The following is a 19,299-nucleotide window of genomic DNA, read 5'->3' on the forward strand; positions in this document are numbered from 1 at the left end:
TTGGACTTGGTTCACTTGGGTGTAATATGAGCATTAATTGATATGAGTTACAATCTGGTTAGATTATGTTTGGTTAGTCGGGTTGGGTTGGGTTAGAGATGGACTGGCAAATGATCTACCCAACTCAATCCAATCAATAAACGAGTTGGAATTAGATTGGGTTCGGGTGGGTTATAACTAAAAAAAAAAAAAAACCACTTGTTCGGGTTTAAAATCAGGTTAGACATGAGTGGGTTTGGACTGGCCCAATCTAAGTTTCACCCCTATCGATATAGTACTTCCATGTATAAATAAATGGAACTTTAACGAAAAGCTCCTAGTACTGTTCACTTTAACGAAAAATAATATTTTTACTCTAAAAAGTCAATTCTGGTACTATTCACTTACTACACATTTTTATCATTTTTGTTAAAATTCAAAATTTTTAAAATTTTTTCATTAATTTTCCTATAAATAAAAGGTTGTCCAATTTTACCCGTTCCGATTAAGAAAATGTAAGGGTGTGATTTGTGTGAGCTATTTTGATTCTTCCTTGAGATACATGCTATGATTGATGCATTGGTGTTGGCATTTTGCGGTGGTGATGGGGTTTTTGGTGGGGTCCAAATGACTGTTGTCCGACAACCTCCACATGATCCCCCTTCCCAATCCCACTCAATCAGGGAGAGGTTTTTTTTTTTTTTTTTTTTTTTTTTTTTTTTTTGTAACTTTTTGGGGAGGCAATGAAAGGATAGAGTGGGCGCCACAAACTTTGCTTTAATAGGAGGAATGTTAACCACGCTTTCATTTCATATGAACATTCTCAGTTCTTTTTTTTTTTTTTTTAAATTTTCCTTCTCGTTCTACCTGCTCGATAATTCAAACTGCTTATTTAAATATATTAAAAATTATTGAAATTCAAAGTGGTTTAGGAATTTAATAATTATTCAATAAATGTACAAGCATGTTTATAATAAAACGTTGAAATATTTTGACAACGGTGGTGGTTGTGGCTGGGGAACCTCTCTGCCACCCGCGCCTCTGCTCTGCTGTCCTTGCTCTGCGACCAACATCGCCTGCTATTCACCCCTCCTGCCACTTTTGTACCCGCATCCTCCTTCACCGTGGACACGAATCGGCTTTATTTTAGTTTCATGCATTTTGTTTTCTTGTTTTTTTTGTTGTATTGCCCAGATTAGTAGATTTTGTGAGTCGCTACAACGATTTGTCTGTGTTCCGACGATTCATGTGGCCTCGTTGTTTGCGATGGATTGATGTACCATTTAACATTCTTTGTACTTGATATATATATGGTAGTAAAAGACTTTATCGTTTCTGTAAAAAAAATTAAAAAAAAAAGTCCGTTAGGAAGGGGATCGGTGGCATCTCTACTTTAAATTTACGATTGACCTTTTTATCTTTTTCTCTTCTTTTTTTTTTGAAGGAGCTGTCATTGCCGTTGGTTGTCTTTTTAGGGTTCGAGAAAAACGGCAGAGGCAATTGCCGAACAGAAGGAAGATACGTGGCATGCATGCCAATCAAAGGAAAGCTGTGTGAATCGCCGTTTCTGGCTGGTTGCTGGTTGGGATGAATACTAAATCTTATCTCCTTCGTTATCTTCTTGAACTCTGATTTGCTTTTGCTTTGTTTTAAAGGTTTATGGTTTAATTATTCAACGGCCGCAAACAAAATATGAGATGTTTGCTGATCCAACGTCCACATCTCATGTGTCACTCCTACGAAAATTTATTGTTTTTTATTCATAACGACTTACATGGCACGAATTCACTTTCACACGTTATACTAGTAATGTAAAAACATGTATTATTGGTATAGGATGCCAACGTTATGATAAACTTGTGCCATAAAAGTTTTTCTTCCTTTCTCCACCATGTCCATTTGTGCCTTTCACAATTAATTTCATTCAAATATTATGGGGAATCTATTTAATCTACAAGAGAGGGTGGCCTAATATAGCAATTCGAACGTTGGGAGAAATTAGCGTGCGATCGCATATCGGAAGTTGAGAGGCGTTGTATTTTTGTGGGAGTTGTCTTCTAAATTTTTCTATTTATATGTTGAATTTTGCCCTAGAGCATCATCATGCTTGTTACTGAAATTATTACTCGGAGCATTTGGGTTGATTACTTGAGTCCTAATTAACTATTATTCTACCTCCCTCCACCATCATATGCCCTTTTGTTACTTCTAATTGTTTGTGGGTTGAAAGTTCCAACTGATCAAATCTTTCCTTTTTGGAGGTCTCGGACGAGTTTGTTTAGATTTTTTAATGGTGTTATGGAGTATCAAATACTCTTAAACTTTCTATCCATAAGATATTTCGTTAGAAATATAAAAATTAAGATCTAACAATTAAATCACTCTAACTATCCTGTACTGCATAGCATGGCAGAGATTTTAAAGGTTTGCCATGCTATGCGGTACAGGATAGTTAATTGATCAATAGTAGAGCTTAGGATTCCACGAAAACATCGTGTTCTAATGTGTCCAAGTCTTCACAACCGCATCAAAGACGAGTCATATTCATTATGTTCTTACAAACTTCATTGATCAATAGAACAATCCCATAGATTTTCACAAACAAGCATAGGCTCTCTCTTGAAGTTAGCACACTAGCTTATACGTTAATATTCGAAACCTAATGCTCACGGAGTGGCAACATTTTCCTTCGCAAGCGGGGCAATCTCTTCCCCTTCAAGGTCTTGTTTGTTGCCAGCAACTTCCATGCTCAACAGCAGCTTTTCCCATTGTTTCGAAGGTCCCTGAATGAAAGAATGTTGTTCAATTACTGTTCTAATTGCAGAACCAAAAATTAAACTCGACTTAGCAACTCCGAGTTAAACTAACCTTCCACGAAAGATCTTGGGCCATGCAATTCTGGATCATCTCATTCAATGCAGGAGTACCATAAGTTGCAACAGCTCTCTTGACAGTAGTAGCAATTGCAGCTACATCTGCTGGATCAACTTTGTCACACTGAAAAAAATCACGAGAGAAATTTGTTGTTATAGTCATGTAAGTAGCACAAAGGAATAGAAACTATAGTGCAATTCTGTGTCGTAGATGCAAGCCAAGCATTGACTTACTTCGACGTTGAAATCTCCCATCTGAAATCCAGTAAAACCTTCTTTGACAGTGTCGACAAGTCCACCAGTTGAGGCAACAACAGGCACCTGAAGTTGTTGCATTCATCAGTTGAAGACATCAGCAATGCAAGTATCAAACGAGAACAAAGTGGTGAAAGGGGAGTCATCTAGCTCCTTACCGTTCCATATCTCATTGCGTGCAACTGAATGAGACCGCAGGGTTCGAATCTGCTTGGGATCAACATGAAATCAGAACCACCAATGATCATGTGGGCTAACGGGACATTGAATTTTGCAACTCCTACAGCCTTTCCAGGATATTTGATCTCTAGCTGTTTTATCTGCGTCTCCAAGTACTTCTTGCCGGTTCCCTAATAGAAAGTACATATCCTTCCATCAAACTCAACTCTCTATGCTTAGTGCCAACAGAAAAGTACTAAGGAAAGCAAACAAACTAGATCTTACAAGGATTATTATTTGCAAGTCCTCCTCTCCAACAAATTTTGAGATAGCTTCTACTAGAATATCCGAACCCTTCTGCTCCTCTAGCCTACCAATGAATCCGAACACGGGGATGTTCCTGTCAACTGGAAGCCCAACTTCTGCTTGAAGAGCCTCCTTCAACAAAGGCTTTGCATCTAGTACCTGAACATACAATTCTGATCAGTACAAAGTTTTCTTTTCCTGCTCCATACATCAAGGAATTTTAAAATTCTTAGGAGTTACTCACAGTTGTATTATCATATTTGATATCTAAGTGTTTGTCAGTGGCCGGATTCCACTCTTGAACGTCCATGCCATTCAGGATACCAGTGATGCCGGTTTTGCGAATGATGTTATCTAATTCCACACCTTTGTCTTCTCCAGAAACAAGTTCCTGGGCATAGTATGGGCTCACAGTTACAACCCTGTCGGATTCAAGTATTCCGGCCTTCATCCAATTGATTTTTCTTCCTTTCACGGGTTTGTCATGCCTGCAAACAAAACATTCACAAAAAGGAACAATTTCTCATTTCCGCAAACAAACCTTTAAAGTCCATCGAATAGTTTCTACATCAAATGTGTAATATGTTATACATACCCATCAATGAAGTCGAAAGAACCCTTAAGGTTGTCGGGCAAATCAAGAAGTGAGAAGTCCGAATAAGGAAATCTGCCCTGGTAAGCTATGTTGTGGATGCAAAATACGACCTGCCATTCATTAATCCAGCATTGTTTCAGTTTTCATTTAAACAAAATTGTTGTGGACTCTAAAATGGTGCTCTTCAAACGCAGGCTACCTTACCTTCGCATTTTTGTAAATCCCCTTCGGTTTGTAGATGGTTTTTAAGTAGCAGGGAAGAAGAGCAGCGTGCCAATCATTAGCAATGAATACAACATCATCACCTGCATTGTGGTACCGATGGATATACATCGTTAGTTATTCTCTTTCTTCGAAGAAATTATACTTTTTATTAAGAAAAAGTTTTTGAGGAAAAGAGAAAGATGCACACCATATGGTCCAGAGAAGTATTTGTTGCTGTGCAAATTAAGAACCCTTGGTGCCTCCAAAGCAGCCTGAAAGATCGAAAAATTCACAACTGAACTTTATGCGTGTTTCAGGTTTGTAAGATTCATCCATTGCTTTTCGTGAAGAAATCCTCCGATAAATTAGATAACACCACGATAGTTTCATTTTCTATTCTTTCAAGCGGATAATTTCTAAAGTTTGAGAAAAATAAATCAAACAAAGAGCATGACATGCCTGGCACAGCAAGCAGAAGCGAAATTGGTTGTCCATGTAGTCCTCTCCTGTCCTCGGGCCATAGATTTTGGATCCCGTTTTACCCCATACCTTCACATCCACATTGCTCAAGCATCAGTTGAAGATCTAATTCAACACATATTCATACAATATCCTAGAAACTTTCAGCAAATAGCCTCAGACAATTGGAAATAAATTTCATACCTTCTCAAGGAACAGTGGGTGATCCACAAAGACACGATCAACTCCGCGTTTGTAGCAGTGGAAGAAGCGAACAGTTTCAACCCTACCACCAACTTCTATCTGTATACATAGAACTTTTGATCATTCAAAGAGAATTTCCACCAAAGCATACATTACTCACTGAAGCATGAAACTGCGAAAGCATCTCCGAAACATTTTGACATTGTTCAAGTATATGGAGCATATAGAATCTGCAAATCTTACCTCAACTAGTACACTAGTGTCCCATGCATCTTTGTACTGGTCGTAGCGTGGAGACACAGTCATAACACGGTGCCCGTTAGCCTAGAAATGAATCAGGCACAAAAATCAGTTCAATTAAATCCAATGAGATGAAATGTTAAACTCACAGATCAAACTTAAAAAATTCACTAACCGCCATAGCCGGTGGAAGTCCTCCAAGAACATCACCAAGGCCACCAGTTTTGCTCCATGGACCAACTTCAGCCCCCACAAACACCAAGTTCATTCCACTCCCACATACAATCTTCCCCACAGACCGATCACTCTCTGCCTTCTCAGATTTCCTCCTGGCTTGCTTAGCAACCGCGTTGGGATGGATCATCATCCTAAGCATATCCAAATTCCTCAAAGATCTTAGCCCATTGTGAGTCATGGGTTGGTTCCACATACCCATCTGCCCCAAGTTTGTTCTGATTTCTAACCCTGAAGCTCCATCGACATGGGAACTCTTTGATACAAATTGTGAGGCTGCCAGAGTTGCCATTTCTAGAGTCCTTGCTTTGAAACACATCAACCAAACCAATATTTCAGAAGAAAAAAAGTATAGTCAAATCCACAAATTTATTTTTATTCGAGCGGTGTTCTAATTAATTTAATCTAATCTACATGAAAGGGAATTCGTAACCAGCTAGACTAATTCCATGTCCGCAAAGTCAACAACTTTTAAGCCAAAAAAATTAACATGAATACAGAATAAGATGTTCAAGCAAAATCAAAGACAGATTACCCTAAAAAGATGACCAAGGAAAATTTGTAAAGTTTCAGGCTCATAGGGTTGACAGATTAATAAAAAAATATAGACCCAAAAATTATGATCATGCAAATTTGAAGACTTTGAAGATCATGGGATTTTTAGATTACTCAAGCAACAGACAATGAAAGTATCATTAAATCAAACACAAAAATGATTACCTTAATACTTAAAATTGAAATTATAACAAATTGAGAAAATCTCTGAATATTCTTTCATGCAGTGATCAAAATATTAGCAAAACTAGGAACGGATCATACCAAGTTATGTGACAAATTAAAAATTTAAATCAGTTGCAAAAAAATTGTTTGATTTGATCAGATGAAGCTACTTACCAGATCACAAAAATCAGAGATGGTTTCAGTCTCCGAGTCTCACTCAACAGCCAGCTCAGAGTGTTGGTGCGAAATGGAAACTGGGGAGTGTGGGGATTATGTACTTGCTGCCGAGCCAAAAATTTCTTCTAGTGGGGCAACCGAAAACAATTAAGAAAATCTTATTATAGTATGGTTATACGCAATATGATATTAAGGATGGTTTCAAATGATGATGTGTCACAATTTCAATATAGTAGTGGAAAGTGGCAAGGTGATGAGAAAAATATAAGTACATGATTGGCGGGAGAGGGTTTTTTCGGTTTCAATGACAGAACAAGAGCACTATTGCTCATATAATATTTGATATGGGGTATAAGTAGAATGAATGTATGTTGGATATTAGATACATATATTTTCTTCAAAGATAACCCGTGTATATTATATAATTGTAGTCTGCAACTAAACAAACAAATTACTTGAGAGGGGACATCTACCCCAGTGAGCCTTCATTGGCTCCATCCATGTTGCTGCCTACATTATTGTCGCATGAAACGTGTCAAAATGGCAATGGTCGAGCTTTCTGGCCCTCTAGAATGATCACATGCAGTCACTCCGTCATGTTGGTTTAACAAACGATGTTATTAATTCACTTGTTAAAGTATAGTTGGACGATATAAATAATATTTTTTTTAAATATATAGTATAGTATTAATAACTTAATACACGTGCTATAATATAAGAGATAGATAATTGATTTTGTATGATTGTGAGGCGATCACATCAAAAAATTACTAGGCGTTGCATGTAAGGAGTTAGCTCACCCTTATTGCAAATTGTTTTAGGGTTAGATACTCATATTTTAATAGACAGATTGTCCCGATTTTGTGTCTTTGAGAATATGCACTTAAAATACTTATCTCGTAATAAATGATATGTCTAATTTTTAGAGGACATTTAAAAAATCCAAATACATATATTATCATTTGACGGTGTTCAGAGTACACCATTAAACCTCCCACAAACGTGAGGTAACTCATTTCACCTCATGTTCATTGCAAGTTGGAAGAGAGCAACCGGAAAATCTTTTTCTTGAATCAAGTGGCGGAAACGACACCGTTGCGAGCAGTGTGCGGTTGAGAATGCATGGTCTGGTGGTGGTGGGGATTCTGAGGTTGACGGTTCCCCCACAGGATGCGAAAAAAGTACAAAACGACATCCCGATATTTTGTGAAACAGTGAAGCTACCTGGTACGTTAACGTTGCTTTCTTCCACATGTTTGTTGACTCCTATGGAATGTGGAGTTGGTGAGATAATCGACGGTGGAAACCTTTAAAAAAAATGCATCAAGTTGCAGTTTTGTATATATTCTGCACGGACATCGTTGAAGCAGCAATCTTCATCACAATGATCAGGTGCTGCATGAATTGGCAGACTAATTTAAGTTGGAAAATTGCTGTCAACACATCTTTTTTATCAATTTTTTTCTTGATTTGACCGGAAGAGTTGGTTCTGCACCATTTTTTGTGATTTAAAATTACTAATGCCATTGAACTTAAGAAAAGTAGAAGGAACAACATTATTTGCATTGTGAATAAGGCCACATTTCTATGCCATCTTGCCAACAAGACTACTTGCTCTTTACCCTTTTACTTAGTAATGGGGAAGTTCAAATTTCAAGCAAAGTAACCTGACTTGTTGAATCCATGGCATCTTAATAAGGTGATTTGGCTTACAAATGTTGTAATTGTTGAAAAGTTGTTGGATGGTGTTGGAACACAATCACGTGGTATAATCAGCTAACGTAGGATGAACAAGATAGATTAAGACCAAGGGTCCGATAAGGCCGTTGAAGGTCGGAAGTTGAGATTTCACCATAAAATCAATTTAGCAATATGAAGATTAGTTCAACTTCTTAATGCAATGTATTTTTTTTTCTTCAATGTGAGATTCACATTCAACAACCAAAGCTAATGGGTTTCAGTTGTAGACAAAAGTTTATTCTTATTCTTTGCTAGAGAAATTTTCAGGGGATCATGAAGTGGATGCGAGCAAGATCGGCCCAACCACTACGAATTATTGTATTTTTTGTGTTCGTTGCTTTTGCATGTGGTTGTTTATTTCTGTGAAGTTGATTGCGTGTGTAGTCATCAGGGCTGATTCTGAGTTTTTAGTGTCTAAAGTAAATGCTGAAATTGTGTAGGTTGTCAATACACAAACATATATTAGAAAGAAATATTTAACGAGGGTTGGAACCAAGTCAAAGTTGGGTTGCTAGGCCCTCACACCCTTGTTATATTATTTGAAGAAAAAACATACAACACGGGAACATAGTACCTAAATCATCATGAGACTCATCACAAACACCTTTCTCTACATCACCACCATTTTTATGATCATAAGACTCATCACCAATATCTTGCAAGTCTTCACCAACATCACTTTCTATTAAATTTTCAAGCAAATCATTCTTTTTAGAAGGAAAAAAAATCTTTTTAACTTTGAGCAATTTTTATTCTTTGCTCTTTTTTTTTTTCGTTTTATATTATCAGAGTTGTTTTTTAATAAGCATAGCTTTAATAAAAAAATTTCTGTTTGAAAAATTACCTACACAAGATAACAAAGAATTCCAATTCAAATTATCATCCCAACGTTGATTATATATTATTAAATTACTAACATAATTTATATAATATAAAAAATTAGAAAATTACCTACTCATGTTTTGCTGCTTTAGTGCTTTGCAATTGCAAATGAGAATGATTACCCCCCCTTCTATTATCATCATTTTCTCTCACCTTTTTTTTTTTTGTCTTTTTCTCAATATAAAAAATTCAAAACAAAAAATTGACGTTACTTAATTGTAACCGTTAAATAGAAAGGAAGAGAAAGGGAGAAAATCTTACTCTATTGCAAATCGCAGCAATCTGCAGCTTTAGTGCTTTTTGCAATCTTGATCTTGCTACTCTTGCAGTTGCAAACTTGCAAAGTATCAAGGTGCGTGTCCTTGACTCTGTCACTCTGGTAGCGAACAATACGAAGATGAAGACGAAGGCAAATATTTGGGCTTAGAAGACCTAGGGCGCCTATCAGGGTCCAAAAGTTTTGATGCCTCCAACAACTTTGGGTCCTGGATAGGAGAGATTTTTTAGTGTTCCCGTCACATGAAATGGTACATCACGTGTCCTTATATAAATGTTGGGTTATGTGTGTTAAAAGGTTAATAACTTAAAAATTAAAAATTTCCACTACTTGCATAAAAATACGTGGTGTACCATCCGTATTCCCGTCACAACTAAAAATTTTCCCCTAAATAGGTGCACTGTTTGCACACACCAATCACCGGCTCTGACAGTCATCATACTCCATTTATAACAAAATACTTAAAAGAGAGTATACATAACGTGAATTAATTAAACCAGATGATTGTATTTCAATACCAAATAATCTGGTGTTGATTACATATAAATTCATTGTTTTCCACTCCATCAACAAAATACAGTTATTTTTTCAATCTTCTGTATTAACACTTCATAGATCAGATCAATGACATTCCTGCTGTAAAGTGCAAACGCCTTTAGTCACACTACTCATAGTCTCATACCATCCACATATTAAGTACAGTCTCAAGCAACAAGTTATCTTCCAATCTTCTGCCTAATACGTGTTAATTAATAATCAAGTTATAAAAAGATCACACACAAAATGTATACAGAAGATTTAAACACGAACCACTTTTTTCATGGCCCACGTGCACTTCAAGTTTTCATCAAATTATTGCCATATGCGTTCTTCAGATTCTATTTTATATTTTCCCAACTCCACTTCTTCTTCCATAGAACTAATATTATAGTTTTATAATTTCATTTTAGGACAATTTGGATGCGATTCCTAATTACCCATGTTATTTGACTAAAACTTTCGTGGTTTTTACTTTTTGATCAAAGTTCTTGATATAAATGTAATAATGTATTTCTATGTAGGTTATTATATTTTTAAATTAAAAATGAAATTTGTAGTTATTTATATTATTGAGATTTTAAATAAAACCCATAATTTATGGGATTAAAAATATTAAAGATGAATTATACTCTTCAATATTTTTGTGTCTATATGACACATCCCGACCCGGAATGTCCACTAGGACTCCGAATCGAGCTGTGCTGCCTGACATCTGGAAGGTGACGAAGCCATAAAGTGATGATGTGGAAAATGTGAATAAATTTAAACCTAAAAGTGCCTAAGTACATGAGTGCGCGGTGAGCAAGTATGAACCCATTTTACACGCGATGTCAGAGTATAAGTAAAGCACAATAAGGTAAGATAAGGATTGTACCATCATAGGAAGCCACCAGTACTAGGATATGCCACGAATCCTCGTCGATACAAAAACTTTGCTACTAGAATCTAGAGGGGCGCAAAACAGAAAATGTGAGTGGGCAAAAACAAAGCTTTTCAAAACCATTTCTCTTTCTAAAAATAATAACCCCTTACCGTAAAACCTGTATAATTTTCCCAGAAAATAGTAATACATACGTATATCAAAACCATACTCGAAATACCAAAATCCACATGTATGCCATATCAAATATCTCAGCATAATGAATAAGTAAACCAGGTGAAGTAAATTAATAAATAGTGAACTGCCAGTCGGATCCACCTATTGTGGCCTGTACAGCTGAACCTATAGCTCATCAAGTATGCCTGCACATGCGTTGGAACCACCTAATGTGGTTCGTACGACAGGACTAGGTGTAATAAGTACGCTCAAGTGCTACGATCACGTGAAGATTGTGCGAATAATCGTGGGTCACCTACGAGTCGGAACCACCTATAGTGGTTTGTACGACATGATTGTGCACCTAACTTGGATCCAAGGTGAGCGTGCGGTGCGGGAGGTGAACATCACGTGAAAGACTGTGCCCTGGCCACAGACGGGAGCACTAACACCGGGGTGCAAGTTTATGAGCTCTAAATGCCTCTATATGTAACCATCATAAAGTAACTCACAATCATCAATACACATACTCACCTGGAACTTACCCAAGCGTCCGCAACATCAAACAATGACATACACAGCTACTAAAAGCATATACCAAAATATAAAACATTTGACATGGCATATAAAACACAAAATCATTTAAATCAATTTTTCTGGGAAAAACATAAAGCATATATATACATATATTGAAAACCAAAAGCCCACTCACCTGGAGTCCACAGTACAATTCCCTAGCACAACTTTGAGGCGTTATGAACAATCGGCGCCTAGAACAATTACCAAACCATATCTCAGAATTCTTGTCAATAGAACACTTAACTTACAAATCCTATTCAGGAAGATCCGTACATCGGATTCCCGATCCGTAAGTTTCTAAAATCCTCAAATATCATGCACTACAATATATCAAAGTTTAGTGACTGCTATAATAATCGAATGACGGACCTTAATGAAACTAGGTTCAAATGACAGAAATTCGTTAATCGGACCTCACAAATGATATCAAGGTATTCAAACTTAACCTAGGAAGGTCAGGGGATACCTCGGCCCACGCGCAGCCGCAGGTGGTGGTTGGCCGTCTCGACTTGCCGAAAAATTCAACTATTTCTAAAAATTACCAAATTTCACAGAAATAAAGATCTTAGTAAGTAGGGTAACTTTCATACTTGTGACCAAGACCAATTGTGCTTGGAAAAGCCCCAATTTCATGAAAATCCGTCGGAACCCTAGGTTTGGGTGGTTCTTGATTAGTCTTCAAATCAACTCCGATGCTCCTACCAATGATTGTGCATTGTTTCTAGCCTCTATAGGAGTGTTATGGTAGTGGCAATTCAGAGAAAATGTTTCATAATAGGAGGATCAACACTGAGAAACCCTCGGACCCGTGGGTGGTTTTCCCCGCACAATCAAAGAAAATCTCGTCGGGTTTTGGTTAGAACTAGGTGCTAGGATGTTGTGATGAGGTTTGGTGGTGATGGAAGGTTAAAGAAAGCCAGAAATTTGGACAGAAAACCGTCGGAAAACACTAAGGGAACCGGGTCATCGCGCGGGTCAAGGGGAAACCCAGCCCCTTCCCCTCATTTCCCTCTTCTCTGGTAAGTTCGTTCTTTTCTCTCTCATCTCCTCATTCCTCCACTTCTCTCCTCTGTTCCTCCTTTATTTCCCATTTGCACCATCAAATATTTTCTTGCTTCAATCTCAGCCACACACGTGGCATGACCAGATTAAACTCCAGAAATCTGGAGTTTTCTAGAAAATATTAATTTACAATTTTACCCTCAACTTTAAACATTATTATCTCCTTCGTTATAACTCCAAATTGCGCTCCGTTTGCGCCCACACGTTCGTAGCTACGAGTACTACGAGGATACGCCAAGAAAATGAACCTTACATGACACGACAGTCAACAAAAGACAACACTTTGCCTCGAAGGCATTTTTGTAAACTCACTTATAAATCCTAATTTTTAGGGACGGACTGTTACACTATACACACACACACACACACACACACATGGGTACGTTTATCAAAACTAACCAAAAAATTATTGTACCAAAACATGAGTACATTTTTCAAAAACACAAAAAGAAAAGAAGATATTATGCTTAATAACATTATTAAATTTCTTCTATTAAACTGGACATAATAACATTACATTCATGTGGAAACTGATTCCAAGGTTCTTGTGGATATGGTTCATGGGAAGCTGCAACCTAATGCAACTATGGAAGCTATTTTGTGGGATATTAATCTTATTAAGCAACAATTTTGTTCTATTGAGGTTAGTTACACTCCTCGTGTCTGTAATGAGGTTGCGCATCTTGTGGCATTTTATGTCACGCGTATGGGGGGAGCGCATTCTTGGGATGAGTTTGAGCCTGAGTGGTTGTTCAACACTCTAGATCTGATGTAAACATTTCAATTCGTATTTAATAATATCTACTCTTTGACAAAAAAAAGTAGAATGTACCCATAAAAGTTTTAAAAATGGATTAGAGAAAAGATTGAATGAATTTTATATAAAAAAGGTACATTTTATATTAAAAAAGGGTACATTTTTCATATAATTTTTTTTATATTTTAAGAATGGGAACATATAATTTAATGAGTGCAAACTTATTCTAATTTTATTTTTTATATTTTGGAAATGTTTGAATCGAAAATTAATTAGGAGTTTAATAAGGATGTGAGTATTAAAACTCTAAATCAATTACTAATTTTTATTATAAAAATTATGTAACCTATTTATTAATATATTAATGATAAAAAATTTGATCAAAATCTAAAAACTGATAAGATCTTAGTCAATAAATAATAGAAACTAGGTACTAGATACTAATTTTCCCTTCATTTTTATCCTCCATTTCCATTGGCCCATATTTTTTCCAAAAGCTATGGTGTGGCGGCTGCAATAACATTCAACCAAGAGCTTCGCCCCATACTTGTGGCCATCACTTTTTAATAGTTTAATAAAGCATGCATCATTGTCTAAATTATAAATTAATATTACAAACCAACTCGTGATTTAGTCGTGTTTTCCTTCTTAATATTATAACATGTTCTTTTTTTAAGTTCTCTTCTTGCCTTGTCAAACATTAATAATACTCTTTTTCCCTTACGCATTTTGAATTTGTCTAGTTTTTAAGTTGAATAAATTAACAAAAAAAGAAAAAAAAAAAAAAACTAAGAAACGAAAAAGAAAAAAAAGGTTAAAAAACATCTCCAACAAATTCCATAAATCTACTTTTGACTAAATTTGTAGAGCCACATCTTCAAAACTTGCTCCAAGAGACTCTACAAAGTGGCTCATCAAAATTGGGACTCAATTCTTTCTCTCTACGAATGTGTAGTGTGAGAAAGTCACTCTACAAATGTTTCTTTGCAATAATAAAATAAATAAAAAAAGGAACAACACACGGCAATTATACCAAAATTTACAAAGTAAAGAAATCAACACTTTTGTACTAGATGCTGTGATTGGCTCATAAATTAGTGATTAATTATAAGTTGGCAACAATTTTGCATATATAATTTTGTGAATGCTACAAAGAAATGGCAGCAGTCATTTGTGATTTTGTGTTTGCTTTCGGTCATGGCGTCGAAGTCTTTGTTCAAGAGAGACATGATGATTGCCACAAGCAAAGTTGAAGGCAAGTCTTGATGCAATTGTGCATGCTTTCTCTTATATGCCTATAACCAGATGCAATATTTGTGCATTTGGTAAGCATTTGAAGGAGAACACAGAGGAGAGAAAATTCATGGGGTAGAGTGAGCTCTTGGGGAATTTTGTGAGTGGGTGTATAAGGGATTCGGGTTTGGGCTATATCGATTTTACTTAAGTATATCTTGTACTAGTTATTCTCATAGTGAAAAACATTATCTTTCCGAGAACGTAGACAGCAATTTGTCGATCCTAGTAAATTTCTTAGTGTCTTTATTTATTGTATTTTATTTTATTCAACTGTAGGTTTGTATTTTGGTGAGGTTGTAATTTGAATTTCGGTTCCACGCTACACTGACTGGCCAAAGCACAACAATAAATGTATAAAATAATAAAATATGCAGAATCTGTTGGACTGCAAAATCGTGAAGTACTAAATTTTAGTCTTTAAACTGTCACGTAGATAACAAAATGTAATCAAAGAGTCAAATTTGTAATATCTCAAAGACTCTCAAAGAAAACAGAAGTGTTTTAAAATATAAATAAATGATGGGTTAGAATCTGATGACACACGTTTTTGTGGGATCTACTCAGCAATGTATTTTAACAATGTAATCGTCAATCTTTTATGGTTTATCTCAAAGATAACATATGTCAAAAATCACTCAAATCCGAAACTATATGATCGTTGAATTAAATTTAGCGTTTCTTTGTAGAACCGTATTAGTCAATTTTCTTCACTCCAAATGAATGTCTTTATGATTTTGGATTTTTCTAATTTTTTACAAGAATAATCTATGAATAATTTACTAAAATATAAACTGCTCAGATCGTTGAAATGCAGTACGAAGTAGGCCACTTAGTACTACGGTCTAGTAATATTCCTCTTGACTTGTAAGTGAGAGGTCTTAGGTTCAATTCTCGCCAATGATGAATTTGAATCACATTATTGCTAGCTTATTGTGATGCTAAACTCATATCTTCTCTCTTATTTTAGATAATATTGTTTGTCAAAAAAAAAAAAAAGTGTGTAAAAAACATGTGTTCCCGAATCCTAATTCATAAATGAATATTAGTACTTTGTTGAATACCAGTACAAGGTGTGGCCTATATGTTTTAAGATTAAATCTCAACCACAATCCTTCTATAGATCGAAGTCATCAAAATTGTTGGATTACAATTTACGAAGGTAAACATCATAGTCATTGTTGGACCACTCATGATTTTTTGTAAACAAACTTATGTGGTATCCAGTCACCGTAGAATTAAAAATAGAAAGCAAAAACAATTGAAGGATTGAGAAAAAAAAAAAATTTAGGATGTTGGAGACCCATCCTTATATGGAGACTCTATCTTGTAATCACCGGAAACACATCGGCATCTCTATAGCACTTATTACGTGATGAAATTTGAAAAACATGATCAGAAGAAAATTTAATTATGCAAGAGTGTTATAAAATAGAATCTAATCACGTAATCAGTATTATAAACGTGTGAATGTGTAAGCTCGGGATACCCAAAATTCTCCACCATCTGGGTCTCTATGTCTCACCACAAAAATCTAAATGGCCATCGACACATCCGAAGATGGAAACTACTTTATCAATAAAAAGTAGTTGGAAACTTTGTTAATCTAATTCATAAAGGTGCGGTAGCTGTACCACCATTTTCTTGCAAAGATCTGTTTATATGCTCCTTCCTCTGGTTACCAAACAACCAGCGACACGACAAAGATTCATAGAATGATAGGCTTGATAGCCAGAGATCTTGGTGTCAAATTATACGGCTAACCAATGTTCCCAAGTACCGTAGAATTGTTAAACAAAGCAATCGAAATTTTAAGCCAACATTAAAAACCAAATATCGCAAGTGAATTTGTCACTGTAACCGTATTTTAAATTCTCAAATTAGTCAAGCAATGATATGCGTTTTAACTTTTTACATAACATTAACATTCCGTAACATGAAAGTCATGTACATAACAAAAGGGATTGGGATCTGGAGCCCGCGAACAGAACAATCTGGACCTTTTAATTTAAATTGTGCTATCCCTATTAGCCATCTCACACGTAACGTCTCTCCTCAACGCTCAGATATCTCTCCCTCTTGAATGCTCTGGATTGCCTAGTCCGAAAGGACAGGAATCTGAGATCCAAAGAGGATCTCATTCCCACATCACTCGAATTGGCCAATAATGTGTACGATTAATTTATTTTTATAACTACCAAATTTAAAATAATATACAGGGCAAGCAAAGCAAACCCAGAACGTTGGGTAATTAGAAATTATAAGACAAAAATCAAACCCAGCAAATCCTTTCTTCTCACAATTAACAATTAACAATTAACAATCAACAATTAACAAAAAGTCAAAAACAAAAAACAAAACGTAATTTCCAACATTGAAAAACAGCAACTGGAACCAGAAGCATGTGTTTTAAAGAAAACTAATGACAATTATTTAAAAATTTTGAGTTTTAACAATAATGTTAAAATAAAGATAAACTGAATAATATCAGGATTAACTTTTTAATGTAAAAATATAATTTTTCGTTAAAATAAATAGTACCGGAGCTTTAAGTTCCCTATGTTTAATCGTTTGTACAATTTCAAGTAATTTCGTCTCGCAGCAAGAAACCCCAATTCGCTACCGACAATTTACAACGAAATACAAACAATGTCCAGACCTTGTCACATGTACTTCTGGAAATCACGAAGATTCATATGATCCCCCAAATTTCAAAAAATTAAAATTAAATAAAAAAAGAAAAAGAAAAAGCTTCTCATTGAATTAATATGAGATTAAATGGTAATTAATATGAATTATGAGATTGGAGAACCTAAATTAAACACCCAAAAGGGACCCAATCACAAATCGAAGCCAAAGTCTTCAACTTCGGAAAAATAAGAAAAAATAAAGAGGAAAGAAAAAGGAAAGCACAAGTTTTCTTCCTTTGAATTCTAATCGCGGGGCTGACAATTAACTCCCGAGCTCCGCCGTCATATTAATCATCTGTGCGCCGTCACCAGCGTCTCAATGAACCTCAACCCGTCGAATCTCGGCTCGAATTTATCCTTATCCGACGCCGAATTCGAATTTTGTCCGCCGTTCTTCGTCGCCGGGGAAGAAGAACCCTAATCAAATGCAATTAACGCCGTAATTAGATTAAGGTTCCGATATATTAGCAGATCCATAAACTAATTTCATGAAATTTGATGGAAAAACAACACCTTGCAGCAGCATTTTGTAATTTTATGCGTACCTGGTTGGACGGTGACGACGTCGTCAGAGCCACCGTCGAAACGGCGACCACCGACGCGACCAGACTGCCGGACCCCTTCATTGTCGGAGAACTCGAAGTCGACGAGAGGAGAGAAACGGTGCGTTTCGGAGCTCCGAAACTAATGATTCGAATTCAGGTGGTCGAAACCCGACGAGGCTCGCCGGATCTCGGACCCGAACTTTGCGATTTCGTTTTCTTTTTTCCTAATTTTCCGTTGCGGAGAGGCGTTGGGTGGCGCCTTTGGTGGGCCGTTATTTATACGCGTTCGCGGGTAAAGGGGGACTTCATCGAACCGCATTTAACGGGATTTAATTTTAAAATTTAGATCCGGCTTCGTGCTGAGATTCTTTGCCACGCTGGCGTGTTTTGGTTGGTCGGATAGATGGATGGTTGTGATTGCACGGCGTTTGATTTGCCAAAAAAAATCTAAAATCGACAGTTACGTGAATAAACGGGGTAGATGTTCGAAAATGCATCCACTAATTCATATCTTACAATGAATCTAGTGTGGAGATCAAAACTATTTTTAGACAGAATTAATGAGTGCAAAAAAAAATTTTGGGTTCCAATCGATTTTCTTTTTTGGCCTAGTTTTGTTATTGAGGCGCTATGTCAAGCATTTGTAGGACATGTTCACATTAAGAAACTGGATGATGTGAGAAGGGTAAGCATGAGAGTGTGAGGCGTGAAGGTTGGTTTAGTTGATAGAGGTAGGTACACCATTAGGTTAGGGGAGGGGGAGAGTAGGTTAGAGTGCCTTTTTCTTTGGGTACAACAACGAAGATGGTCCACCCCTTCCTCTCTCACATGCCTATACGACTCGCTCACATGCCTATTCGACTCGCTCACAGGTGTCGCAACTTGAGCTCGCCTCCTCTCTCACATGTCATGAGCTCCACCCCTTCCTCTTCATCTTAGACCTCTCGCTCCCTCGTTTCTCTCGATTTGAAGGCGGCTCATCTCTCATCTCACTCATAAATTCCTAGAAAGAAAAAACAAAAATTGTGGGTTTCATCTAAGGTATGAAAATCTCCAGTACTGGGATTATTGAAAGTGAAAATCAACAGGAGGTGGGAAGCAGTTCAAACAATCCAATTGGGATTGACATAACTCAAGGGCCAACTTAGGGAGATGGCTCGTGTAAGAGATGAGATAGCAAATAGAATTTGGGCAACAACTCATTGATTGATGAAATTTAACTGTTTCATGAAATTTCAATGCAAAACCTCTCCTAATAAAGTGAGGATTAAATGTCACAAGCGAAATAATTGTTTATGATAAATTTCGTTCTTAGAAAGAACCCAACTAGAAGATTTTTATGATTATTAGATACGCTTATTCCACAAATAAATAAATCAAACTCAAGACCTATTGATGTCTTTAGTTGTATCAAAGACGGCGAGAACGCATCTAATAGCGTTGTGTATAAAGTAGTTGGAAACATCGAATATTACGAGGGAGACGTATGAATA

At 36.3% G+C, this 19,299-nt stretch overlaps 1 protein-coding gene and 1 long non-coding RNA gene across 3 annotated transcripts; both read right to left on the reverse strand.

The window, feature by feature from the left end:
- Window positions 1–2,503: 2,503 nt before the first annotated feature.
- Window positions 2,504–6,565, reverse strand: LOC126626764 (granule-bound starch synthase 1, chloroplastic/amyloplastic-like). 2 transcript variants are annotated; one of them, XM_050296161.1, is made up of 14 exons: window positions 6,403–6,565; window positions 5,450–5,814; window positions 5,278–5,358; window positions 5,035–5,133; window positions 4,831–4,920; window positions 4,580–4,643; window positions 4,372–4,472; window positions 4,168–4,277; window positions 3,817–4,060; window positions 3,552–3,731; window positions 3,266–3,457; window positions 3,087–3,173; window positions 2,848–2,976; window positions 2,504–2,762 (listed from the first exon to the last, which is right to left on the reverse strand). In XM_050296161.1, the coding sequence occupies exons 2-14, from the start codon at window positions 5,798–5,800 to the stop codon at window positions 2,646–2,648; spliced, it is 1,845 nt and encodes a 614-aa protein (XP_050152118.1). In that variant the 5' UTR covers window positions 5,801–5,814; window positions 6,403–6,565; the 3' UTR covers window positions 2,504–2,645. The 2 variants fall into 2 exon arrangements, with proteins under 2 accessions (XP_050152118.1, XP_050152119.1); XM_050296162.1 differs by having other exon boundaries at window positions 5,450–5,810; window positions 6,403–6,525.
- Window positions 6,566–17,313: 10,748 nt separating this feature from the next.
- On the reverse strand, window positions 17,314–18,395 carry LOC126626766 (uncharacterized). Its single transcript, XR_007624778.1, has 2 exons — window positions 17,807–18,395; window positions 17,314–17,678 (listed from the first exon to the last, which is right to left on the reverse strand). It is a non-coding gene; the product is annotated as an uncharacterized LOC126626766 (long non-coding RNA).
- Between the last annotated feature and the right edge of the window lie 904 nt (window positions 18,396–19,299).

Source organism: Malus sylvestris, chromosome 6, assembly GCF_916048215.2.
Source record: "Malus sylvestris chromosome 6, drMalSylv7.2, whole genome shotgun sequence".
Classification (NCBI taxonomy): Eukaryota; Viridiplantae; Streptophyta; class Magnoliopsida; order Rosales; family Rosaceae; genus Malus; species Malus sylvestris.